A 27317-nucleotide genomic window follows, 5' to 3' on the forward strand; every position below is an offset into this window, starting at 1 on the left:
TAAATTGAACCCCTAAATCAATGCGGAAGACGAAGCCCGGGAAAACACGTATCACCGATCGTAAAGCACACCACAGAGTCGAGCGTACCTTGTTAGCCACATATTAGAAACCAATGCCGAAGATCGAGGAAGAAATTCTGATCCGATGATGTCAATTCGCCTTGAAAAGGGAAATCGGCCTTGCCTTAAGCGTACTGTTCTTGTTAGAGGGAGAGAGGGAGAGGAGAAGACGTACGTTCATTTGTTCCAACGGGTGTCATCTCTCTCTCTCTCCTCCCTTTTATACCTTCCCCCATCCATGGGCCCTATTCCCGTGGGCCGGGCCTTTTGGGCCCAGCATGGGCGGACGGGCCTTAAGCCCATTACCAATTAAAACCATCACCCTAATAGAAGATAAATGTGTTATTCGGATACAAACTTGAGATATTTGGTACACAAAAAAATAAGGTAACTGTGTCACAGTTTGGGGTATTTTGTAGTTTTTCCCTAAAAATATCATTGTGCAGATCATGTGCATATCACTGCTACAGTCTACCGCCTCTTCTTTTAGATCCGTCCGTCTTCGCTAGATTGGCTTCTTATCGTCTTCGGCAGTGTCTCCTAACCTGGTGTTTTTTCTTTCTTTGTCTTTTCCGTGCCTTGTTGGTTGTTTGGGTGAGGTTTGTGTCCTTTGGTTCTACGTGGCCTTTCTCTACCTATTGTTTAGGCTTTTTCTCGCTTTGGCCCGCTCTTGTGGTTTCTTTTGCATCTGGCACCCTTCCACTCACTTCGACTTGGTGTCGTGTTGAGTGCAAGTTTTGTGGTGCTAGATCTTATGTAAATGTTGGCTTAAAGCTCATTATATTAATTATTCTTACAAAAAAAAAAAAAAAAAAAAAACTGAGTACGTTTGTCTAGCATATAGAGCGATTCTCGGTTGCGAACATCGGCCAGAGCCGGACAACAGTCGGGTGCAAGGTGTATCGAACTTTTCTTGGGAAAAGTAAGGGGATTTTATTTATGTTGACTAGTTGATTAATCTCTAATTAAAGTTTTGGCTTTATCTTCTTATAAGATAAATGCGACACCAGCTCGAGGAATTTTTACCTTTTGAGAATTTGTCACTTCATGATGACATAAGATAATGTAGGGTTTTGGGAACCAAGACACTTTTGACTTGCATGTAATTCACTACCACCAGCAGAGTTTTTCTCATAGGACAAATAACATGGATCTTCAATGTATGGAACTGCGGATTATGTTTGCCTGATTGCTACCTTCATTTGAACAGCGGAACTCGGCAAACACTCCTTCCCCCGATGGTCGAATGTACTCAATAAGATTATGGATGCCAATGATTGTCCTCGGCTGGCATGCCTTGACATTGGCAGTCCGGAAGAACAACTTCTAAAGAGGAGAAGGTTTGTAGAAATTCAAGAGGCCTTTAGCTAGGCTTTCAATGAGGATAAGGACAAGTTCGAGAAATCAAACGTTTCTTCCTCTTCACCATCTTCATCTTCAGGAGCAACGAGGCCTAAGGAAAAGCTCCATATGAACAACAGGTCATTTAAGATTTCAGAAATGCTTGTACCGTGGTAATATAAACTTCTTTTCTATTGGTTTTGCATCTGCCAATTTCTGTCTCTGTACCGGGGTTTTTCAACAGGTCATTCAAAAAGATAGGGGTAGTGTTATAGTTTCTGTTAAAAGTTCAATCTGGTGAGAATCACGAGGGCCATTTCAATTTTTTTTGGCTGTCTTAGCAGGAAATATTGCAAGTAAATGATCAAGTGCATATGGGTCGAAGAATTGTGGCCCGACTAATTTCAACATGGAATATCACAATTCACAGGAGACTATCTCACACCAAAATTTGGTTAGGATGCACAGAAAAAGCACGCAGTTCAATATGCAGAAGTACAGAGTACGTATGGATGCACCTAGATACATCATACGTACTCTCGTTCTCTCGAAACTCAGAAATATTATCTGGTGCATATGGAGTCCGTAAGAAAAAGCTCCATTGAGAACGGAAAGAGACGCTGAGAAATTAGCTGGAAATGTCTGATGTTCACTCAGGAAGACTTCAGACAGACGTCAGGGAGTGATCACTTTTTGGGAAAATTCCAGGGTCGCTGCTTTCATTGTCCTGGTCCATCATTTGTGTTTGTCCACTTTATTTAGTCACTTCCTAATCCGAATTTGGTAAAGAGTCACATCTGTGATGTACTAAAAGATTCACCAAATATAGATAAAAATCTCTTGAGGCAGACTTTACAACAACACCTGGCCTAATTTCCGTGGTCAATTTTTTTTTTTTGGGTGAGGATTGGACCGCATTAACTTTGGATATGCGAATTATATCAATGATGAGATGGAAACAGCGTAATTGATCTACTTTGTAAAAGATTCTCCAAAGACTCAGTAAATTTTATTCAAATAGCCCTTGAAATGGAATATTTAATCATAAGATTCTTTAAAATGAACTTCATTTCAAATAAAGTCCATAAGTAAGCGACTTAGTCTTCAATCACCCACAACTCACCTGCTAATCAATTATTTGTCGACGGACAGGCACGTGAATCTCATGTGACAGTAACCAAACCATGACTAAAGACATTTTCATTTAGGATGGAGGTTGATCCGTGCCTTAGAGGCGAGATCTAAGGCTCAAATCAAGCACAAGCATGTCAATATTTGACCCTTGTGGTCGCCACTATTTAGTTCTTGATATGATGATGGCTGATGGCAAGGAGAGAGATGCGCGCAGAAGAGATGGTGGAGAGAACGCTCACAGAGGGAGACGAGGGTGATGACGGCACACAGAAAAGGGGAAGGGCGACAACATCAGACGAGGCAACATAAGATGAGGCAATGCTATCACGGTGATGGCTACGTGCAGTTGCAAGATTTTGGCGTCCTGGCGACTTCTTGTCGGCGGTCCATTGTGGATTTTGTTGGTAGTTTATTTGTAAAACAAACTTGAAAGTTCCTCCTCCCACATAGAATAATTAGAAGTGCGTGTGTCAATATGTAAGTGTGAAAGCCTTCCACTCTTTCTAATGGAAACGATGGGTTTAGTGGGTTGGACCCTACAATACCCATATGCCAGTATGCAATAAGTAGATGTACTTCGCAATTGGGTTATGGTTGTTTTTTATTAATTAATTTTGAATTTTATTCCTAAGGTAATTCAGCATCTTACAATCTTTAAGAAGTCGTGTCTTTTCAGAAGTTTTAAAATCCATAATTAAAAAAAAAAATATTATTATAATTATTATTATTTAATAGGAATTCCAAAATGTCTTTGGAGAAAGCATCTGTTCACAATAATTCTAAAAGACTATTCATCATTTTTTGTCTCATATTTTCTTTAGTCTTGTCAATTTTCTTTCAAAAAATTACAAACCATTTATTTTAATTGTTTCCTTTTAAGAGTTATTGGAGAAACACGGGAATTGCTATCCGGTATTCTCATTGAGATTTTGTTGTATTGATTTTGTTGAATAACTATTAGCAATGTTGGGGATAAATAATGTTTTAAAGAGAGTGTTATCACACTTCAAAATCTGACTCCACTCTTCTTCCCAATCATATTTCTGCTGACAGATCTAGAGGTAGGGAAATGGAGTTCTTGCAAGTGACTCGCTTTGACGGTGTCGACAAAGAACTCGAGGTATTGTGGACACTAGCTTTCCTCTTTGGAGCTCCAACTTGGCTGCCTATCGAGGTAGACCCCGTCGACGAGGCTTGGAAGTGGCTGCCCATGCTTATAGGATTCCGTTGAGACCAAAGCCACTACGCACCATTGTCTTGATCGCGCGCGGGGCTTCCTCATGGCAGCTAAGACTGTAAAAAGCGGGCAATGAGCACATCGAAGGCAATCTTACTGGAGATGCGGTGATTGAGGCGAGAAACGGCGCAAAAGGGGTCGTTGAAGGCAAAACAAAACAAGACAATGCCTTGTACGAAAATGTCCCTATAATATTTTGAAATTGACAAAATATTCTATTTCTAATTATAATTTTATAGATGTAAATGTTGTCTTACTTCAAGTAATGTTGATATGAGGGACGCTCTATCGCCATTGATGGAATTTGAAGCATGAAGATTACTAGAAGTCGAATGGATCATGATAGAGTGTGAACAGGTTTAGAAGAATGGGAAGTTCACAATAACTTAGAGGTATCGTGATAAGGTGAATAGTGAGTGAAGTCTTGAACATTAGTGTACCCATGGATAGCAATACGCAAGTCGATTGCTGATAGAAACGGCTTATTATATCAGCTATGGAGAAAAATATTTTTCTAGTTCAAGCAATCTGGATAAGAAGACCAATGTTCTTTCACTTAATTTGCGAGTTAGAAGTTATAAATAGCTAGCTTTCAAGGCTTGGAATCTCGAAGTGAAGATATGGAGAGAAATCAATATGATTGTTACCTATGTTACTCAATCAATTAGAAGAATAGATTATTGAGCCACATAGCTTATTATATTTAGGGAAACCTCATTATTACCTAGAAGATTTGATCATATGGTTGACCGGATCTCATAGTAATTGCGTTCATAATTTTCAATGGCTAATTAATCCTCTTAAGGATTCTTTAACGGTTAATTTGGAGGCTGAAGACTATATAAGAAGATTGATACACTTTGAATAATTTATGTAAAACTAAGAAAGTTGTAAATATCGATGTGGTCACATTTATTTTATGTTGCAAGCGTGATTTTATTCACTTGTGATCTACTCCTTTGAGAGTTGTCATTGTTCAGTGTAATTTGTAATTTGAGTGTACAAATATAGGTAGTGCTTGTCTATTGATAGTGGGATCTATTAATTTTGGATAGAAGCAGCACGTGCTTTGGTGTAACTACTAACTAGAATATTAATAGATTCCAGCCTATTCGTGGTGAATAAAGACACAAACTTGTTATAAATCAAACCACCATAAAATCTGCGAGCATTGTATTTTATCTCTTTACTTATTTCGCCATTTATCTTATAGAAATATATTGCATCTTATATTATCCATTGTTTTTGCATCTATCAAATCTAGTTTAAGTAATTCAGCGAAAAAAGAAAAGAAAAGAAAGATAAGTTTTGAAAATCAGCTTATTCACCTCCTTTGGTTGTATCATCAGCCTCCATAGAAAGTGCCGCATGAAGTGCACATGCTTAATGAGCGATGATAGTTGGCTTGTAAGCTAGGAGTGATTTGAAACTTAGTCGTTCATTTTAAAGACTAATTTAGGACAAGGTTCACTTTGAAAACTTTTAAAAAGAACGACTTCCCTTCATAAAGGCTGTTTGAAAATTTCTCGAAAAGTTTGCCAACTCTTTTGGGGAATTAAAACTTCAATGCTCTATAAAAAAAAAGCCTTTCATTTGATCTCCTTTAGTTTCGAGCAGTTTGAATGATTACCCATGTGACTAGGCAGTGTTCTCATGGAAAAAGGACCAATTACGGCATCAATCAACCTCTCCCTGCTTGGCGTATTGAAGCTTCCAATAAGAACACATATTAGATTCACAAGAAGCACCTGCGATTTAAACAAAAAGAAAAGAAAAGAAACATGGAACATTTCTTGTAAGTTCTGGTTGAAATTTGGTAATGTAAAGCATTTCGAAAAGTTCTTCTCATTAAAACTGAAAATGAACTTTCGCACAATTAACGCTTCTACTTATACATAACTGGTGACCACACACACACACACACACACACACACACAGAGTTTGTGCTAACTTGAGAAATGAACACTGAAAGGACTTCGATACAATGGTGAAAAAGATAGAAACTACAACATATGTACAAGCATATTCCATTGACCCACCAAAACCTAGTTTATGAGTTGGATTCTCTCTTCCTTCCTGTTTCCAGCATGTACCTTCATGCCGTCAAGCAAAAAGTCGCTTCACTTCAGTATCTCTCTCCAATTATGCAAGACCTGTATTATGTGATCCGGGTCACAAAAAAACAGCAGCAAAAATGACTCTAATGTCCAGCTTAATAACAAAACGGAACCCAAAAGGACAAGAAAGTAACAGAAAGGGCAGCGCGAGAGTCCATGAAAATTTAGGGCATCAGTCCTCCTGCTTGCTCCATCAGTTCACTTGTGTACCCATTCCATCAATCAGACTCTCCAGTTCAAGATAGATTCCCGTGTCATTCAACGTCAGGTGGTCTTCTACTTCTATGTTGTCCGCATCGGTGCCAATAACCACGTCTTCCTTGAGGAGTTTCTCGGAAATCCCCTGGAATACCGAAGACAAATCAGATGAGCTAGCTCCGGTCATCTGATTGGGCGTCTGGCCCTGCGCAACCCTGAAATCTTCACCATCCATCGAAGGCCACGGATTGTGCATCTGAAAGGTGCCAAGATGCTCCGGCACAACACTATTTGGCCGACGCTCCATCTGTGCCAAATCGTCACTGATTTTCAGGCAATCAACTTTTGGGCTTTGAATCATGTGATCCATTGCTTCTAGCAAGCATTTGGTGGCTTCGGCATTGGGACCAAGCAATTCTCTCTTCTTGCTCGATTCACAGGTCTCTAAATCTCTCTTTTGCTTCTTCTTCGGGGTTAAATGCAGGATAAAGTTGGGGCTTTTGGCTGCTTTTATGAGGAAGAGGAGTAAGTGCTGGTTCCTGCAATCGGCATGGCGAACCTGCTCAGCGACCTGCTCGATCTCATGCTGCAAGTTGTCCTGCTCTTCTATTAGCTTAAGGATCTTGGTCTTCAACGCTTCCTGGTCCTTCTTAAGCATTTTGAGTTCTGCTTCCTTTTCAGCTTTCTGGTAATCAGAGGTGACAGTACTTCTCGATTTTTTTCTATGCTTGTTTAAGTTGCGTCTCCTCTTTATGTTCTTCAGCAAATGCTTCTTCCCTTTCTGAAAACCTTGGTTTGCAAACTCCCATTGATCTGGATTGATCTTCCTAAAACCCTGCAACACATTTTTAATTATGATGCATGAAGAATAGAAGATAGGAAGAAGCTATGTCTAGGAGTTCATAATGAACCAAAGGCTAAAGAGTAGAAAATAAGCAGAATGAAGGCCATGAAAGTTTCAGTGGAAGATGTGCACAAGGGGTATTACTAGGCCAATATAGAAAGTAAACGGATTATAATGCATGCCAAGGAGAGACCGCTTACAAATATCCAAATTCCAGTACAAAGAGTGTGGAAAATTTTAAGAGTAAAGGCAAACAACTCAAAATCAATCCAGCTACTACTAGATATAATATAAATACAACAGTGCAGAATTATGCTTCTGGTCTTGCCCAAAAAGAAGAAAGGTGCTACAAAACACCGGATAGAAACAAAGCAATGGCCAAAGGAAACTTGTCTTCAGCTAGAAAGTGCATAATGAAGAATTAAAGCCGTAAATGCAAAATACTAACCGCTATAAGGGAATTGCTGTAGGCCATTTCTGAATCCAGTACGAAGATAATCTCTAATGGGTGATCTGATGTCATGGTTGACATGATGGTTTCTGCAAACTACCGTCTAAAGCATCATCACTTGAATATGATGACTACTGAGGGCCTAATAGGGGCCATTGTCCACTGGCCCCTCGATGCATATTTTTGAGAACATGTGCCACATGATTCACCAAATTTCTTAGAGAATCTGTGTATCTCGCCCACCATTTCAGGTTTCTTGGTTCCTCGTCCCCTAAACTAGGGTACAGCACAAATAGTACCCGACAAAGTCAAAGTGGGTTAAATTAAGTCTCGACACCTGAGCAAACGTCTTAAGAGGACCACGCTCTCGACGACATCAAAAAAGAACCGAAGAGTTAAACCAAAACGCTCATACACAGACATACTTTATACAGATCCATACAAAAGATAACGACCACAACAAATAACATTGGTTTGCTCATATCAAAACATGAAGAAGTACCCACATAAGTGCTGAGCTGCCTGATGAAGCTGGAGAAGTTGGAGTGCTTGAAGTATCGGGGCAGGACCTGCTTCGAGAACTCCTGCCGATCCCACACCACGAAGCTATCCTGGCTCAAGCCCCACGACACCACCGGATCTGTACCCGGGTCCGACACCATCTCGTAAGTCTTCCTCAGGAACGGCGTTGGCCCCACCACCCCCAGATCCTCCATCGGCTTTGCCACATCGTATGCTGCCGCCTGCCATGAGCATGACGGCGATAAAATGGCCGCAGTGGTCGCCACCTCCTCCTCTTCCAATTCCTCCTTGATCTTCACCGCCTGCACGACCAGAGCCGAACAGAGTTCGGGCCGGGTCAGGCATGAATGCAAGCGCGATCCAGCTTCAATTTTGCCATCGCCAATGGCTACCTGTGGCAATGGACCCGAATGGGAAAGCGACCCACAGCATCCTAGCTCGCCTGCACGGGCTTTTGATTGTGACCGAGAAGAATCGGTTCGGGTTAGGTCCGAGTACAAGGGCGACCGGGACCCTATCTCGCCATGGTCGTCATCATCAAGAACAGCGAAGGACGCGATTTCTTCCCGTGACCTTGCGAAAGGTTTTGCCTTTTCTAGCTCAAGACTTGAATCTCGAAAGAAGGTTTCGGAAAACCATGGGCAAGATCCATTGGCACGGCCGGGGAAACAACCGCCGGCGCCGCCGTGAAACGCCGTCATCAATTTGAGCTCGAGTTCATGGTTTTTTTTCACTTTTTTGGGGGGGTCAGGAGCGTCGAGTTCAGGTTCAGAAGGTGGAGATAATATGAGCAAATTTCAAGCGAATGAACATACATGGTAGGATTTCGAGAGACGGTAAGAAAGAGCTTAAATTGAAAAGTGGAGCAGGCAAGGGCAAGGGCGATGGCATGTGGACTTATATACTCGTGAGAAAAGGAAATTGATAAGCTGACTGCACCGTTACCTTGGAAGAGTGACGGTGGTGCAATCACTGCCACGTAGCGCGCCCCCCAACAGATTTATTTTATGTGCTCCTGCGAGCCGAGAGCCACCACGTTTTTTCTTTTGCGTCTCGGCGAGGCTTTTCTGTCCCCATTTTAGCGGCAGATATTTTAAGATTTATTAATTCCATCTTTATGTTTTTAGTATTAAAAGATTCAGGTGGTTTGATGATTATTAATTTTATTTTTTCAAGTTTTTAATATTAAAAGAGTCATGATAGGATTGTTGATCACATAAATTGTTGTCTAACATCGTTTGGACGAAAAAGATAACCAAAACCATTTTTTTTAACAAACAGGTTGTCTTATATAAGCGAATACAGAAAATCACGTGACAATCGTGTCATCATAAGATATAGCATATCTTGTTCCTAATAAATCCTTTTCTTGGATTATAACAAGGCTATTTACATTCATCTAGTCTCTAATCATATATAACTTTAAATTTTTAGATTGGATTTTCTAATATAGTATCGGATTCAAGTTTCTTCTTGATATAAGTCGTTTGTGCAAGTAATCCTCATCGCTAATCCATCAATTTTAATTAACATCATATATATAGTCTTGTGCTACCTATGATTTAAATTCTTTTTTTCAGAAGTAATTTTTTTTGGTTTTTAATTTTTATTTTTGAAAGTGTCTTCCTCACTAATAAAAGAAAGAGAAATGATTGATTCATAATTTTTTTAATCTAACAAGTTTTGGGTCACAAAAAATCAAATAATAAGTAATTATAAATTATTATTAGGTCCACTCCTATAAGAATTTGTGACTTGTAACGAATAACTTAAAGACTATTATTCTAATAAAATTCTAAAAGAAAATAATGAGGGAATAGCCACTAAATGAGTGAAGAGCTCTCCCAATGGTAAATAGGGGCGAGCAAAAGGAACTATCCAGATTGAGAATCGCTCAGACAGAATCGAACTGGCTGGTTCTAGGCGGTTCCCTTGATACTAAACCGATTCCATAAAATTAGAATAAGTGACCAAGTCAAATCTTTTTGCTTTCTTAAAATCTGTATTAAAAAAATAAAAAGGCATAATATGGAGAGAGAGAGAGAGTACCTTTCTTTGACCCACTTAATAGTGGGAGTCTTAGCCTTGTGGATTAAGCTTCTATCAAAGATATTATGCATGACGAATCAAAAAGAGAAAAAGAAATAAGCAACCAAGTTTACTGGATCACTTAGAAATTGGACCAATCAATTCAATTTCAAAATCAAATGATCTGTTTCTCAATTGAAAAGAATTGAGAACTTATCCTATTGGTCTGGTTCTTAAGTGGAAATTGAACCGATGGGGAACTAATTATCCCTTAAGGCATTCGCACGAAAAATAGAAAGACAAAAACATCAAAAGGTCTCCGGAAAAACCGAGCATAAAACAAGAGACATGGGGAAAGGACCAGTCGAGAATCTGTTCTTTTTCCCCACATCTGGGGAGGTACGGACTGGGCAACGATACAGGCCTTATTACTTAGTCATGATTGGATGTTTGTTAGCGACACGTGGGCCAATCATCATTTACTTTAGTAGCCACCTCAACATCTTGCTTTCGTGTGACATGACAATCAAAGCGTGTTTCCTTTTCTTCTTTATTTTTGTTTTATGCATTTGGAAGCCATCACGAAACCTAATTTGTACTCGTAGTTACACATTTTTTTTTTAGAGCTGCTGTGGCGCCACACGAGCACCACGTGAAAAATTGAAAAGAAAAGGAAAATTTCAAATAATAACATCGGCAACACCGATTCGTTATCAGCTCGAGCAATGATCCAAGCATGGGCTAAGCCCAATGACTTTCTTCGACACCCATATTGTCATGCTAACCACCTCTAATCCCTCAAGGCTCTCAACTCTCAAGCCTCCATATAGATTGTAGACTCTTAGGCCGAAGCTATTGCTAAGGTTGGATCTAGCTTCGAAGCTCGCCACAGCTAGATCATCATAAAGGACAATCACTCCTCCTCTCTGTCTCACCCTCTCCTAATACACTTGCGTAGATATGAAATTTGAGATTTGAGAGCAAGCGATGATCATCTCATAGGTGGTCAAACAAGGGCTGATGAAGGCCACCAAAGGTTTGGGCAATAGTGGGCATTGACAAATGAGCGCCAAAGGAACTTTGGCCAAGGAATCATGAGCTTGAAGATGATGAATAGTAACTTCAAAGACAATGAACAGTAACTTCACGATGAACATTAACAGCGAATCTGACGATGCTACATTAGTGCCACTTCCTTGAAAAGAAATTATTAATGTCATGTCCGATTTATGTTAGATTTTTAACAGTGATTTTTAATAGAACTTTAATGAAGTGTAAATGTGTCACTCAAGTATAAATTTAGAGTTTTTGGCATAACAAATAAAATTTTCAATAGATTTGTCACAATGGACATTATGATGCATAGGAACAACCAAGTTAAATGTTGAATAGCGCTTCTAGCTAAGTACATATCTATTGGGTCTTGTTTTTATCCTTTTGCAATTTGGAGTGGTAGTAAATTGTTCTCTTCGTTACACGCAAGAAAGTCTAGAAATTGAGTCAGTTGCAATGGCATCCTTGGATTTTTTTTTCATGTGTTCATTACGTATTTGGAGAAGTAGTAAACTATTCTCTTAGAGTGCACTTTGTTTTGAAGAAAACATTTTTCTCATTTTCCAGGAAAACGTTTTTCTAATTTTCTAGGAAAACTTTTTTCTAACTTTCCAGCATTTGATTCATTTAGAAAAATGAGTTAACGGAAATATTTTCCTACCAATAATATCCAAATAACATAAAATATTTTTGATCATATATCACCAAACAAAAGAAAACTAACCATATTTCTAAAAAATGTTTTACGGAGAAGCATTTTATTATATCATTGAGTTCTTATGATACAAACGCAGCCCAAAATGATTTTGGTTACTTGTTATAGGTGTGTGTTAGGACTGATTTTACAAACTCAAAGGTGGGACTAGTTGAACACAGGGTGAGGCATTTACAACATAGTGTGCCAAACTACTGGGGATAAAAGTTGACACCCAATCAGTAGCTCATCTATCAATCGTCATTTTAACTACCGAACTTGTGAGCAAACAACCTATTTTGTGTTAATGTAAAAATAGAGTACACTTATTCAAGAAAAGTGGATTTGAACACTAACAGCGAATTATCTACAACAATCAATTGGACAAAAAACTTATCGCTTATTTTAAGTTCACCAAGTCTAAAGCCTTAATGAAGGTGAATTTTCCTATTAGTTGCAGTGATAAACTAATACGAGCAAGCACAAAAAGTGATTAATAATGTGGTGTTTTCTCCACACGTGTTGCCACAAGTTCTTCAGTTTGTTTCTCCTAATAGGCTTAACAAGATAGTCAGCAGCACCTCTCAACATGCACCTGTACACCGTGCATCCTGTGTAGACATCACTGCAAAATCCCCATAGATGATAAATAAGTCATTCTTGGACCATGACACCAGTAAAGAACATGAATCAGCGATGCATAGATAGGTAAGACGTACTTAGGACTGGAATATTTTGCATACGTTATGCTCCATAATTAGAGTAAGAAGAGCATATCAAGATATTGACGACAAATCCGCTTCAGTCAATATGAGATCTATGTTGTAGGTCTTTCCTTCGGTAACTCCCACGCCTTCAAAGCATAAGGAATAGATGCAACTGCTCAACAAAACGATAAAGTTGTTTCCATTATGAAGGTGACTCGTTAATGCGCATAAAGGAAAAAGAAGCTCCTAACAAGCATAAAAAGCGATGAATTTAATTCCATTCCACAACCAAGCTTCCCAAACAGTACAGAAGAATTCTACCTAAGTGCTTTGATGTTCCAGTATAAATTCACGAACATACTTTATGGCTTCATAAACGCTAATCTCAATCTTAAGTCTAATGAAAGCTCAACAACCACATCTAACTTTAAGTCTTTCATATGTTTTTTCATGACCAGATAAGTTGACTATAAACCTCTCACAATTACACATAAAAGTTCATCGACTTATTTCTATTTTTTTTTTTTTTTTTTTAGTCTTAGCCTTCTTCACTCCAAATTTTTTGCCTTTTGCATATGCCACATATTTATGATATGCTTCAAGTTCACTTGCAAAAACTATTTGTTACCGTAAATTCAAAATCTTTTTTTAAATCATGAGTTACATCTGCTAAATATTCAGTTTCATGCTGCAAGCAAAGAACAAAAAGTATTTAATGTAGTGATTTTACATGAAAAATAACATCTCATCAATTTCTTGAGAAAGCAAATATATTATAAATAGTATGAGTTTAGGATTACCTATTATTCAACCATCAAATAATCTTAAACGTGCGAATTAATTGACTGATTGCGAGCAAACATCTGTTAGTAGGAGTTTTGGCAGGCAAATCAGGGAGAGATTCCAGAAGACGGAGCAACGTAGCACCAGCAGTTTAGGGCATGGCCCAATCAAGGACCAACCTTTGTGCTCGCGACCAACCTTCTTGCTCGGCCTTTGCGAGCGCGAAGGTCACAACGGTGGGGCTTATCGAGGAAAAGCTGCCGATGGGGCTCTGGAGGCGGAGGCGAGCGCCTTCTTACTGCGAATCAAGACATCTTTGACAAAAATGAGGTTCCCGTAAATTTACAGAAATTAGTGGCGGAACTACACTATATTTCCCCATGTCAAATAACTGGAACAGCATGTATCCAGACAATACAATAAATTGAAACATGAGGCCTGTTGAATTTATGCAAAATGACACCTTGAAAAAGCACAGGATGTGTGAATGAAAACAAAAATTTAAGTAGAAACATCACAGACCAAAATAAACATCCTAAGGAGTGGAGGTGGGTCAACATGTCAACAATTTCACATAAAAAATTTGAGAGCCTCATGGTTTTGTCCTTTGGCGTATAGGTAAGCACCTTCCCAAGAGGTCATCCATCCTAGGAGGGCTCCTTCTTGAGCACACTTAACTTTTAAGTACCAAAGCTAAGCTTTCAGTTATGTCAAAATGTGTCTTCGAGAATTAATTTCAGTTTTCATGTAGATATACTAAAATCGCTCCCTGTATTCATTGCACAGTTCGGTTCAATCCCACCCTCTTCGCTATCTTAAAAACCTGCCAGTGTTGATACCTAAATTTTGGCTGACAAGTCCTAAGTTAAAAAATAAAAAATCAAAACTTTGGGAATTTTAATCGCAATGGAACCCTTTTCTTGGCTGAAAAGGGTCGTAAGAGTCCTTAGATGTCGTTTTGCTGAAAAGTCAAAATTTGACTTTCAAGTTAACTTTTTGGTTAAACATGTTAAAAAAAAAAATTGGGGCCAAGGATCCGCATGTGATTAGTCAAGACCTAAGGGGTTAGATTGCAATTGAACCAGCAAATTGGTTCCAAAATGCAATTTTCAAAGTTGGGGGACCAATTTGCAAAATTTAAAATTATGCCCAATCCCTTAAATCATCATTTTTTTTATTATCATTTTGACCCCTATTTAAGTTGAAACTGAACCTGGCCTGGCTTGGATTAATCTAATCAAGCCACAAGGACCAATTTGGATCAAGTTGGTAATTTCTGAGCAAGAAAATGGCCAACTTTGAGGAATTTTCTTACAAAATTGGATAGAAAAAATTGCAAAGTTTAGTAAGAGACAAATTAATATACATGAATGTGCCAACTGGTCAAAAAATTGAGCTAAATTGATGGATTAAAACGTTTAAAATAGCTGCCAAAATCCAATCTGTGATTTAGCCATAATTCAAAGCGATTAAGTAAGCAAATTTGTGGACACACCATATCCCACTTAGCTCCCAATCAGCCTAATCTCTGGCTAAAGTGGAATGCTCTCATTAAGAGTGCAAATGGACAAAATTGGGCTAGGGATAAGTTGTTGAAGACATGTGAAAATCGTAGCCAAAGTTGTTCACTCAATAGCTGCAAAAGTTTGAAGATTTCACTGTCGGGGAGCTGATAGAGCAACTCAGTTGGCAAGCTTGTCATGTGGGCATGGCAAGCAAAATGTTGCTTAATTCAGGAAATAATCTCTCAAAAGCAAGCTATTTTGAGGCATAAAAGGTTGGAGACAAGAGAGAGCCCACGAATGTCCCCAAAGGCGCCCCCATGAGGAACTCAAAAAGGACCTTAACCTAGAAATTTTAGAGGGACCCTCAGAAAAAAAAACGAAATTTTCATGAACTTCCAGCTAAAACTAGCCAAAACCCTCAACTAGAGAGTGGAATTATACTCAAATATCTTTCCAATCATAGGTTACATGTCAAAAATGATTGTTTGGAAGGCAACGTGTTACTTTCTAGGAGGGGTGGACACCCAGGAATTTTTTTATAATGTAATAGGTAGATGGTTACTAGCGAGGCAAAAGAAATGTTTTTGAGGAAAATAAGGGACATTTGAGGCAAAAAGTTAATTTTAGATTAAACTACAATACATATAGTTGGAGTAAATGTCAAAGGAGTTGACAAAATGGGTCTTCAAACCTGGTCATGGTGGCTAACCAAAGCCTTCGTTGTTGGTTTTCGTCTCCGCGGGTCTCATTTTCCAGCTCGAAGGGGCCAACTTCCAAGTGCCTTTAGAGGACAATTTTTTTTGGCTTCGTCGGTCAAGAGATACTTCACACAGAAATTAGGAAGAAAGGTAAGGCCCCTAGATGAGTTTTTGTTCAATGTAGACCATGGTTTGACCATCGGAAATCGAGAGGAAAGCCAGCCAGGTAAACTAATTTCTGAGGCTGGAATTTTTCCCAATGTTGAAGCCTCTTCCAAAAGCCATGCATTTTTGACTTGGTACCCCACTTTGCATGCATTATCTGTCTTCGTTAGCTTGATGAATGTTATAAGTAAGTGCAAATGATGCTTGGGTCAGCTTGATTTGGTCTTTAAATCTCCACGTGAACCATGAGAGTGTTTAGAATTTGAACTAAAAGCTTAGCCGATCCACGAGTTCATGGCTGGCCAATGTGGAAGGTTACTTTGAAAGGTTGGTTTGATGTGCGTATTTGACCATTCTTTGATGTATTAATCATGTTTGAAAATTCATGTTACCAAATTTCATTCGGATCGAGTGTATTTTCCCATAAGTCGTGTATGTGATGAGTGCCAAGGCTTGAACTTGGGCATGCAACTTGTTTACTTGACCCTAGTTCAAACCAAGCTTTACAAAAATTGGTTAGACCCACACATTTAAGGCTAATTGCAGTTGTGTTATTGTGTGGTTTGGGCTCTAAATTCTATCTAATATTGTTCTTTGAATGTATTAGTATAATTTTAATGCTTTAGTTCCATTTAAGATTGCACATGGGTTGAGATTGAAGGCCATGAATATTGCTCAAGGAAGCTATTTAAGGCAATTTAATGTGCACCAACTGTTTGACAAATGCCCAAATCAAGTTTTAATCTTGAGATGGTCAATTGAGCTTGGTTATTGTGGTATTCATATAATGAGTTGATCAAACATGGATCAGCTCATTGAACTGATCTTTCTTCCCCTTTTTTCTAAAAAAATTGAGAATCCATAATGAAGGAGAATATATTTAGTAGTTTGTAACCATCGTGTGAGTGAGCTTAGTCAGCTCTACTCAAAAGATGACACGTGTCCTCTGACATGGACAAGGATAGGTATGGAAAATAAAAAATTAAAATAGAAGCTTTCTTTTCTATGACCGACAGACAAACTGGTGAGATGAAAATGGACAAAGCTATAAATGCTAACATTTAAAGGTAAAATAGAAATGCAAAAGGGGAGAGAGAGCAAGTGAAGAAGCCCTTGGAAGTTGAAAAGAAAAAAAGAGTTTTAGAAACGTAAAAGGAAGAGGAAAGGGGGGCATAAAAGGTAGAAGCCCTTAGAAATTGAAAAGTGGGAGTGAATTAAGTGGGTTTTTAGCTATTATCATATATTGTATCGTCCTTTTTCACCTCACTTGTTGAGAAAATATTAGGTACCTTAATAGCTCCGCGTCTGTCGTGACCTCTTTTTTTCGGCGTCCGCAATTGGGTACGGCGCCTAAGGAGGTTAATGGCTTGGCTGAAATTAATTATGCTCGGATTCTCCCAAGTCCACCAATTTACGACTTTAATAGTATGAGTTTTTAACCTGTAAATCAATTTTTAAAATGGAGTCGCCACTAATCGATTTGGGGTGGGTTGATTAGAAACCCAAGTGAAGTATCGGGAGAAATACTCATTTCTGCGCAACTAGAGAAGTTAGGATCGGGGATTTGATTACACTAGTTAATCACTAATGCCCTTTCGGTACCTAATCTTGTTTAAATCTTGAGGTTTTTTGGATGTTCGAGGAATTTTCCATGCATTTTGGGAGGAAAAACATTTTTGAGTCTTTTTCTAATTTTTTTTTACACAAAAGGGATTTTTTTGGGGTTTTTTGATATTTTTGGAAAAATACAAGTCTTTTTGGCTTTTTCTGAATTTTTGGCCTTTTTTTTTGGCCTTTTTTTTGGATTTTTGGCATTTTTGGAAAATATGAAATATTTTTTGATTTTTTGATTTTTTTGGAAAATAAAATATTTTAAATATTTTTCAATATTTTTGGTTTTTGGGGATTAAAGTATTTTTTAATATTTTTCGAAAATAAAATATATTTTTTGATTTTTTTGGATAATAAATTATTTATTTAAAATAAAATTTTAAAAAGGGCCGACCGGGTCGGATCCGCGGGTTGGGTCTAACCCGGGCCGGCAACCCGAACGCGAACGGGCCCTCGTTGCGAGCCCGACTTGGATTTTTTTGTCTTTTTTTTTTTACTTTATTGAAACAGCGTTGTGGCTAGGCGTTTAGGGACGCTTGGCTCGGCTCGACGACCCGCTCCGACAACCTCGCTCCATGACCCGGCTCCCCGGCGAAACCCTACCCAGATCCGACCCGAACCTCGACTCGGCTTTCGCCGCCCCTTAAATCGCGGAATCCCTACCTGGCTTTCCAAACCCGGATCTGCTTCGTGACTCGGAAATCGCAAACCCTAGGGTTTGCAAATCTGCGGCGCCAAAGGGGGAAACGGGAGCATTACGACGGCGACGGCGACGTCGGCGGCTACGGTGGCGTGACGAGAACGGGACAATGGAGAGGGCTGCGACATCGACAGTAATGATGACGAGGAAGATAGGCTACCTGGCCAAGACCGGCAACTGTGCACGGCAGAGATGGTAGTCCCTTAACTCTTAGATTCGGTGTGACGTTGGTGGGTCAGTCGCGGCACAGCGTCGGGGCAGGGAACAACAGCAGCAGAGCAACGGTTGCAACGGTGGCGCAGAGCTTCCAGATCTGGTCCTCCTCTCTCCGACTCCTCTCGCTTAGGTCCCGATCTCTTCCCTCTCCCTCTAGCCAGATTTGAGCCTCCACTGGCTAGATCTGACCTTCTTGAAGTCGCTCGCCGCCGGCCTTCCCGAAGTCTCTCGGTGGAGGGTGGGCTGAGCTCTCGACTCGAGTTCTCCCCTGCGCTCGCCCTTCGATCTTTCCCGATGTCTCTCAGTGAAAGATCTCCGAGCTCGCCACGCCCTTCGATGGAGCTTGTGGCCTGCTATTTATAGGCGAGGGGGCGGCCGGTCGGCGAAGCTTCAACTGCTGGTCTTCACGCACCGAACGGTCCTCCTCGGCTGAATCGGCGTCCCATCCGAGTTTATCTAGCGAAGCGTGCTCAGCATTGATGGCGCTTGAGATCTTATCCTTTCTGGCCGACGTCGGCCTACTCTCCTCGGCCGTAGGTCGTCCTTCGCACGTCGGTGTTGATGTGCGTGGAATACAGAAGCGGAGAGGGAAGGTGCGAGGAAGAAGAAGAAGAAGGAAGAGAGGCGCCGGGCCGTAAAGAAAAGCCGGGCTTGGGCTGCGAAAAGGGAAAAAGATGGGGGCTGCCAATTTTGCTTTGTTTTTCTTGTGTTATTTATTTATTATTTATTATCCAAAAAGACAAAATAAAATAAATTAAAAACTTATTTAATAAAATAAAATAGGCCTAAATAAAATTAAGGCGTCAACGGTCATTTTTACTTTGAACCACTTAGCAGCTGATAGCTGTTCGGGCAGGTCCATGTCGTCCCAGTTCAAACCAGCGCAGGCGAAGGGCAGAGTGTTCTCTTTCCTCTTTATCTTCTCTCTCCTCTTTACTTGCTCTCTCTTCCTCCTCCTTTGACGCTCTCTTTGCACTTTACCCCGACGCACTAAACCTTCCCGCCTAGCGCTTCCTCCAACGACTGTCGCTCCCTCCCGATGACGGCCTTTCTCTCTCCACTAGATGGCCTCATCCTTTGGGTTGCATTCTCTCGGTGCACTCCTGTGACCTCTTTCTTCCTAAATTGCACTCTCTCTCGATGGCCGATTTTGCTCGCCTCTCTCTGTCACCCTCGACTTGCGATCGAGAAGCAATCACTTTGCCCTGTCATCTAATCTTCCGTCAATGACTTGCTTTCTGCTTTGCTCAAAGTGGTCCCTCGAGAAGCCCTAAATCTGCGACCGCAAGTCAAGTTCGATTTTATTTCCTAGGTTTTTATGTTCGCATATTTGTTTTGGGGGAAAAAGTACTTAGAAGCTTGTTGGTTTATTGCTTTTGATTCTAAGCACAGCATCACGAGAAAGCTTGGCCTCTCCTACATAAGCCAACATTTACAGATGAAAAGTCCTTAGATTATTCAGTTGGCCCTGTTAACTCTTTGTCTATTGATTATGGATCTAGATGAGGTTGATTTTTTTCTTGTCTTGAACTTATTTATATGTTAGTCTTCAACCAGGGTAACATCCTCATGTCTCTTCTTTCTACTAAGTTTGCAAATATATTTCTTCCACCAATGGCATCTTTTTAAATCGCTTCTAGTTTTTCCTTAGCCTATTTTGTAATGTCATTTCTAGTGTAAAAATATGATTTCGGTTTTTTCTTCTGGGGATTGGGTGTATTAACATACATATATATGTAAATATGATGCAAATGGACCTCTTTAAGTTTGTGCTACATTTTTTTGGACACCCGGACCCTTGGAGTGCCAAAAGTTGGCATAAAGGGACACTTAAGTGCCAAAAGTTACGAAAGTAATACTTAAGTGCCAAAATCAGAATAAAATAGATCACTTAACTGCCAATTTGGCCAAAATGCTGACATGTCAATTTTTTCGGCAAAATAAGTGCAAAACGGCATCATTTTGCACGCTAATGTGGCTAGTAAAAAACGACGTCGTTTTAGTGCTGAAGTGGTAAAAAATTAATATAAAAATTAATTAAATTAAATTTAAAATTAAATTTATTTAATACATTTAAAAACATTAATATTAATATTTAAAAACGAGGGGGCAGCTGAGGGTTGAGCCCTCGCCATCGTCGCCTCCCTTCGCCGCCTAGAAGGGTCGGCAACGAAGGGGGAGGGTCGGCCGGGAGGGCTGCGAGTCCTCGCCCAGATTCGGCGAGGGTTGGCAGCCCTCACCACCCGGCCGCGTCAAGGGTCGGTGGCCCTCACCCGGCCGGGCCAAGGGCTGTTGTCGGCTAAGGCGACCCCCGGGCGATGGCCCTTGGCCCGACCGGGCGAGGGCCGCCGACCCTCGCCGAACTGGGGAGGGTCGCGACCCTCTCCCCGATCCGGGTGAGGCCATGCTGGCTGTCGCCGTCGGTTGGCTGGGGTCACTGGCCCTCGGCTAGGGCTCAACGGCCCCGGCCGACCCTCCCCACCTTCCGGTGACGGCGGGAGGTGGCAGCGGTGACGAGGGCTAAACCCTCAGCTGCCGGCTGCCTTCCTCTTCCTCCTCCTCCAATACCTTTTTTTTTAAAAAAAAAAAAATTATTATTATTATTATTATTATTATTATTATTATTATTATTATTATTATTATTATTATTATTATTATTATTATTATTATTATTTTGTTTTAGATTTAGTTTAATTAATTTTATATTAAAATTCAAATCATACCAAAATGATGTCGTTTTTGTGTGTATTTTGCTGAGTTAACCTTCCGGCGAGCCACGTAAGCGAGAAAATCAATAAAAAAAATGCCACGTAGGATTTCTGGCGAGGTTTGTCGGATGTGGCACTCATGTGTCCCATTTTTCATAAAAAGTGGCACTTAAGTGCCACTTTCATAAATTTTGACACGTAAGTGTCCCTTTGTGCCAACTTTTGACACTTGAAGCATTCTTTTGCCTAATTTTTTGTGTAGTGTGTCTTGTTTCTGCTTTTTTATTTATTCCCGGGCTATTCTTTGTTGTTGATGTGTTTGTCTTCATTTCCTGAATATGGGAAACTTTTTTAGGTCTTTAGAGTTCTGTTTTTCACAGCTGTTAGCGTGATCCCTTGACTAGATTCATGCTAGCGAACTCAAATGAGTAAATCTGTTTTATATTTGTTTCACAAGCATTCCAAAGTGTTCTTCTATCCTATCATGCTTCTCTTCTTTGGGTGGGTGTTGCATTTCGCAGTCCCTCTCTAATTTGTTTCTCTTGCTTCATGAAATTTGTGGTTACAATTTAATTCTCTTGCTTTATGGAATTTGTGGTTACGTACCAATGATGAGATGATTCTTTCGCTGCATCTTAATGTAGGTTCATGAAATAGCCATGGTCTTAGCTCCAGCTTAAGCTCCGTAGAAAATCATGCTTTTCCTTTTGTCAATCATCCTGTCCGCCACAACAACAAAGCACCCATTAGAAACCAGGGCTGGAAAAAGTGGAGATAGCAATTTGGAATATTCTATAATTGAGTTACGAGTTATAACCTCCTATACTTTCAGCATATAATCATTAAAACTTCTATCCTGAATAGCTGAGACCATTGCTATTTCATGAACCTACATTAAGATGTAGCAAAAGAATCATCTCATCATTGGTACGTAACCACAAATTCCATAAAGCAAGAGAAACAAATTGTAATCACAAATTCATAAAGCAAGAGAAACAAATCAGAGAGGGAGTGTGAAATGCAACACCCACCCAAAGAAGAGAAGCATGACAGGATAGAAGAACACTTTGAAATGCTTGTGAAACAAATATAAAACAGATTTACTCATTTGAGTTCGCTAGCGTGAATCTAGTCAAGGGATCACGCTAATAGCTGTGAAAAACACAACTCTAAAGACCTAAAAAAGTGCCCATATTCAGGAAATGAAGACAAACACATCAACAACAAAGAATAGCCCAGGAGTTAATAAAAAAACAGAAACAAGACAAACTACACAAAAAACTGTAGCACAAACTTAAAGAGGCCCATCTACATCATATTTACATATATATGCATGTTAACACACCCACTCCCCAAAAGGAAAAACGGAAATAATATTTTTACACCAGAAATGACATTACAGAAGAGGTTAAGGAAAAACTAGAAGCCATTTAAAAAGATGCAATTGGTGGAAGAAATATATTTGCAAACTTAGTAGAAAGAAGAGACATGAGGATGTTACCCTTGTTGAAGACTAACACAAATAAATAAGTTCAAGACGAGAAAAAAATCAACCTCATATGGATCCATAATTAGCAGACAAAGAGTCAACAGGGCCAGTGGAAGAATCTAAAGAATTTTCATTTGTAAAATGTTCGCTCATGTAGAAGACGCCAAGCTTTCTGACGTTGCTGTGCTTAGAATCAGAAGCAATAAACTAGCAAGCTTCTAAATACTTTCTTCCCCCAAAACAAAGATACAAACATAAAAACCCAGGAAATAAAATCGAACTTGACTTGTGGTTGCAGATTTAGGGCTTCTTGAGGGATTGTTTTGAGCAGAGTGGAAAGCAAGTCGTTGACAGAAGATTAGACAAGAGGGCAGAGCGATTGCTTCTTGGTTGCGAGTCGGGGGGGACGGAGAGAGGCGAGCGAAATTGGCCGTTGGGAGAGAGTGCGATTTGGGAAGAAAGAGGTCGTGGGAGTGCACTGAGAGAATGCAGTCCAGAGGATGAGGCCATCTAGTGAAGAGAGAAAGGCCGTCGTTGGAAGGGAGCAACGGTTGTTGGAGGAAGTGCTAGACGGGAAGGTTTAGTGCGTTGAGGTAGAGTGCAGAGAGAGCGTCGAGCATCGTAGGAGGAGGAAGAAAGAGCAGGTGTAGAGGAGAGAGAAGATTAAGAGGAGAGAGAACGCTTTGCCCTCCACTCGCGGTGGTTTGAACTGGGACGACGTGGATCCGCTTGGACAGTTGTCAGCTGCTAAGTGGTTCAAAATAAAAATAACGTGGAGCTATTAAGATATCTAATTTTTTTTCCTCACGAGTCTGTCTACATGTCATAGAAAAGAAAGTTTCAGAACTTAATTTTTTATTTATCATCCATGTCCATGTTTATGTTAGAGGACAAGTGTCACCCTTTAAATAGTGTTGACCAAGCTCATGCACATCAGATGGGCTGGTGACGTGCAAGTAACCACATAATATTTTTTCATAACAAAGATGCTGGGAAAGGGACGATAGAAAATCCTTCCTTTCCCAAAAGAAGTTGCCAACAAGATTGGTCTATGTGAAAATTTGATTCTTTGTCTAAAGCACTTCTCTTTTCTCTAGGTTTCTCTTGGGCTTAATCTTGATACGAGTCAATAGTTATATTTAGGAATAATGACTAGACAGGAACATCCCTGCACTTTCTTTTTGAGGGAAAGACTAAAGGCCGTTGCATAATCTGATAGTCCAGTAAAACACTACAGCAATTTTATAATAAGAGCCACTCGAAAGGGTATTAACCATAACTACCACACTAAACTACAAGAAAACTAATTTCGACTCATAGTGTATTGTATTAGAAGTCTGAAAATCTTTCCTCGTTTTGTAGCTTCAGACATGGGAACCTGCAAGGTTCACATTCATATTAAGAGGAGCAACACTTTCATAAATCTATGTGTCATTTGGTTGCTTAACTTGTTTGTACACCAAATGCACCCCACAGCTTCTTAGAATCCCTCTAATGCTTGAAACAGTACTATAAATTGACTCCAGTGATTCAACAATTTGGCATCCAATCCCCACATCATTCACCATGGAACGTATAAAAGCCATATGAGGTCAGACTCCAGTGAGGAAAAACAATCTACGCAACCATAAGTTTCTTGATTGTCGACAAACCGTTGGAGAAATCTTTCCAGAATATTTTGAAGCTGACAAAACATTTCTATCAGTCTAAGTCTGGATATCGATAGTTAAAGTCTCAAGAATTTATAGTCTCAAGACTTTGTTATCTCAAGACTCAAGACTCAAGACTCAAAATTATTCTCACTGACAGTCTTTCTAATCCAAAGGTGTGAAGAAAATCCAAAGTCGAGGTTTATGGTTGAGGATTTGATTCTATCCTCTCGGAATAGATTCTTTGGTTGGATAATCATTTCGGATTCTTTAATTCTTATCTAAGATCAATTGAAGATCCGATGGTCGAAAAATAATCTTGGATTATTCTATTCTTGGAAACCGAGATCCCGATTGTATGGGCGAACAGATTGATGGGCTATCATCGATTCCTTAAATAGCTCGGATGATCTTCTTGATTGATTCCGTCCAACGGGTAGATTGGAGGAATTCCTTTGGTAAGTGCCAACGGCTATGATGGCATGAAGGAGTATAAAAGGAAGATGTTCTAGTTGTTTTAAGTGTGTGATCGATAGAAAAATTCCGTAGTCCGAAGATCCTTGATTGTTAGTCGAGACTCGAGCGAAATTGTACACAGAGAGTGTTTATACTTGGTAACGCCTTGAGCGAGTGTGGTAGATCATCTACACCTAGAAATCAAGGAAGATCAACACTGTAACAACTCTTTGATCATAGTGGAATCCAGCCAATCGGCTGTCGCTGCGTAAGAGTGGACGTAGGCTTGAATCAAGCCGAACCACTATAAACCGAGTGTTCAATTCTCTCTTTCCCTTACTCAGTCTTGCGATTGAATTTTTAACTCGTTGCAAATTCTTTAACTGTTTAAATATCGTGCAAGCTTCGAGAAATTTTTTATATACCTATTCACCACCCCTCTAGGTACTCGTACTAGCTATTTCAATTGGTATCAGAGCCCGTGTTCTTACTTTGTTTGAAGTGTTTTACTTCAGTAAAAGATCCATGGCTAGTATGCTAGCACCGGGCCGATGGAGGGTCAAAGCAATACCAGACCTCCCTACTTCGATGGAAAGGATTACAACATCTGGAAGAACAAGATGAAAGCTTTCCTACAATCAAAGGATCCTCTAGAATGGGACGTAGTGGAAAAAGGAATCACTCCTGCTGCTGCATCAATCACTGAAAGAGGAAAAGAAACCGTTGAAACCAGCGGAATGTCTCAAGAAGAAATAAACAAGAGACAAGCACTCGATGCTAAAGCAATTTATTCTTTATATTGTGCTTTGTCACCAACTGAATATAACAGAATATCTTCTTGTGTCACAGCAAAAGAAGTCTGGGACAGTTACATATCACTTATGAAGGGATAGATCGAGTGAAGGAGACCAGAAATTAACATTCTTCTTGGTCAATATGAATCCTTCAAAATGAAACCAGGAGAATCAATAACTGACATGTTTAGTCGTTTTACGATATTGTCAATGGTCTTGAGAACCAAGGACAAAAATTTCTGATCCCATGAAGGTGAACAAGCTTCTACGTGGACTCTCCAAGGATTGGAATCATATAAAGACTTCAATAAGAGAGACGCAAAGAATCATGCCATTATCTCGTAGACGAACCGATTGGAACTCTTCGCCTTACGAAGTGGAACGAATTAATGAAGACGAAGATCCAAGAGGTAAGAAATCTATTGCACTAAAATCAAATGATGATTCTGATGATGCAGATTCTGAAGATGATATGGATGATGAGGAGCTCGCCCTCATGATAAGAAGATTCAGAAAACTGAATAGAAAAGGCAGAAGGTTCATCCCAAAGAAACAAAGTTCTCGAGACAGCAGACCAAGTCCGTGATGATGAGGAACCAAACAAAGAAGTAGTTTGCTTCGAATGTAAAAAGAAGGGACACATCGTACCCAACTGTCCTCTTCTGAAAAAGAAAAGAGGAAAAGCTGAGAAATTTCGAAAAGCTCTTAAAGCCGAAACCTGGAGCGATACAGAGTGTGAAGAGAGTGATGAGGAATATGCCAACCTGTGTCTAATGGCACAATCGACTCGCACTGGATCGACTCATTAAAGTGAATTTGAGGTAAGTGATTATAAAATCCTGTCAAAGTCTCTAAATATATTGATGAGTTATGTTTTAGTCTTAAGACTTCTCTTAAAAGGATTTCCGAACTTAAAAAGGAAAACTCAGTTTTAAAACAAAAGGAAAACATTTTAGAAGAAAAGGTAAAAATTTAGACTTGAATGTTTCTACTCTTAAAGAAAGTAAAGACAATCTTTCAAAAGAAAATGCTTTCTTAAAAACTGATTTATCAAATATTTCAAAGAAATTTTCAATAGGGTCCGAAAACTTGAAAAAGTCCTTTCAATCCAAAGACCTTACTTTAATAAGTCGGGTCTAGGTATGACAGCTGAAACAATCCCTTTGATTGATTTTCCGAAAGTAAAAGAAAGAATAAAGAAAAGACCATCGAGAGAGGCTTATAAAAATCATTTCAAAAGAGTTTTTGTAAAGCCTGTAGGTCGAAATGCTTTAAGGTGTTCTAAGTGTAACAATCGGGATCATTTTGAAAAAGAGTGTCCTATGGTTTGGAAGCCTTAAGAGAGTATGGCCTAATAATGCTCATCCTACTAACACGAAAGGACCCAAGAAAATTTGGGTACCAAAGAAAGCTTGAGACTCTTTTTTGAACGCGAGTCTCGTCAAAAGAAGGTAAAGTGGTATCTTGACAGCGGATGCTCAAGACACATGACAGAGACTCAAAATGTTTCATAAAGCTTATTAAAGTAAATGGTGGAAAAGTTTCATTCGGAGGAAATAGCAAAGGAAGTATTGTGGGATTCGGAATTGCGAAAATTGGAAATCTCACAATAAGCAATGTCTCTCTAGTGGAAGGACTCAACTACAATCTACTCAAGATTAGCCAATTGTGTGATACTGGTTACAAGATCTTCTTTCAAGAAGGCATATGTTCTGGAATTAGCAAAGATTCGACTCGCCTTTCATGGGTCGAAGGCATGGAAACATCTACCTCCTTGATGTAAAGCCAAATGAAGAACAATGCTTAATCTCAATTCAAGATGAAGCAATTCTATGGCACATAAAACTTGGCCATATCAACAAGAAGCAATTAGCCAAAATCTCTTCAAAACAGCTTGTTCGAGGTCTACCTAAACCGCCATACCAAAAGTCTGACTTATGCACTCCATGCATTCCGGGAAAGGTAAGAAATTCATTTAAGCAAATAAATCATGTATCTACTAATCATGTAATACAGTTGCTTCATATGGATCTCTTCGACCAACAAGAACCCGTGAGCATTGGAGGTAAGAAATATTGTCTAGTAATTGTAGATGATTACTCTCGTTTTACCTGGGTATATTTTCTTGCAAATAAATCAGAAACCTTTTCGTACTTT

General features: G+C 39.6%; 1 protein-coding gene across 2 annotated transcripts; it reads right to left on the bottom strand.

Annotated features, from left to right (window-relative positions):
- Positions 1 to 5732: 5732 nt before the first annotated feature.
- On the bottom strand, positions 5733 to 8765 carry LOC104438089 (heat stress transcription factor A-2). 2 transcript variants are annotated; one of them, XM_039308896.1, is made up of 3 exons: positions 8297 to 8765; positions 7889 to 8206; positions 5733 to 6922 (listed from the first exon to the last, which is right to left on the bottom strand). In XM_039308896.1, exons 1-3 carry the CDS (start codon positions 8603 to 8605, stop codon positions 6083 to 6085), a joined length of 1467 nt encoding a protein of 488 aa, XP_039164830.1. In that variant the 5' UTR covers positions 8606 to 8765; the 3' UTR covers positions 5733 to 6082. The 2 variants fall into 2 exon arrangements, with proteins under 2 accessions (XP_039164830.1, XP_039164829.1); XM_039308895.1 differs by having other exon boundaries at positions 7889 to 8765.
- Between the last annotated feature and the right edge of the window lie 18552 nt (positions 8766 to 27317).

The sequence above is a fragment of the Eucalyptus grandis genome, chromosome 3, assembly GCF_016545825.1.
Source record: "Eucalyptus grandis isolate ANBG69807.140 chromosome 3, ASM1654582v1, whole genome shotgun sequence".
Classification (NCBI taxonomy): domain Eukaryota; kingdom Viridiplantae; phylum Streptophyta; class Magnoliopsida; order Myrtales; family Myrtaceae; genus Eucalyptus; species Eucalyptus grandis.

Excerpts from the sequence above, each read along its gene's own strand:
- LOC104438089 (XM_039308895.1), bottom strand. The coding sequence starts at position 8,605 with ATGACGGCGTTTCACGGCGGCGCCGGCGGTTGTTTCCCCGGCCGTGCC. Across the intron at positions 6,923-7,888 it reads TCAGGCAGCTCAGCACTTAT|GGTTTTAGGAAGATCAATCC; the intron begins GTGGGTACTTCT and ends AATGTGTTGCAG.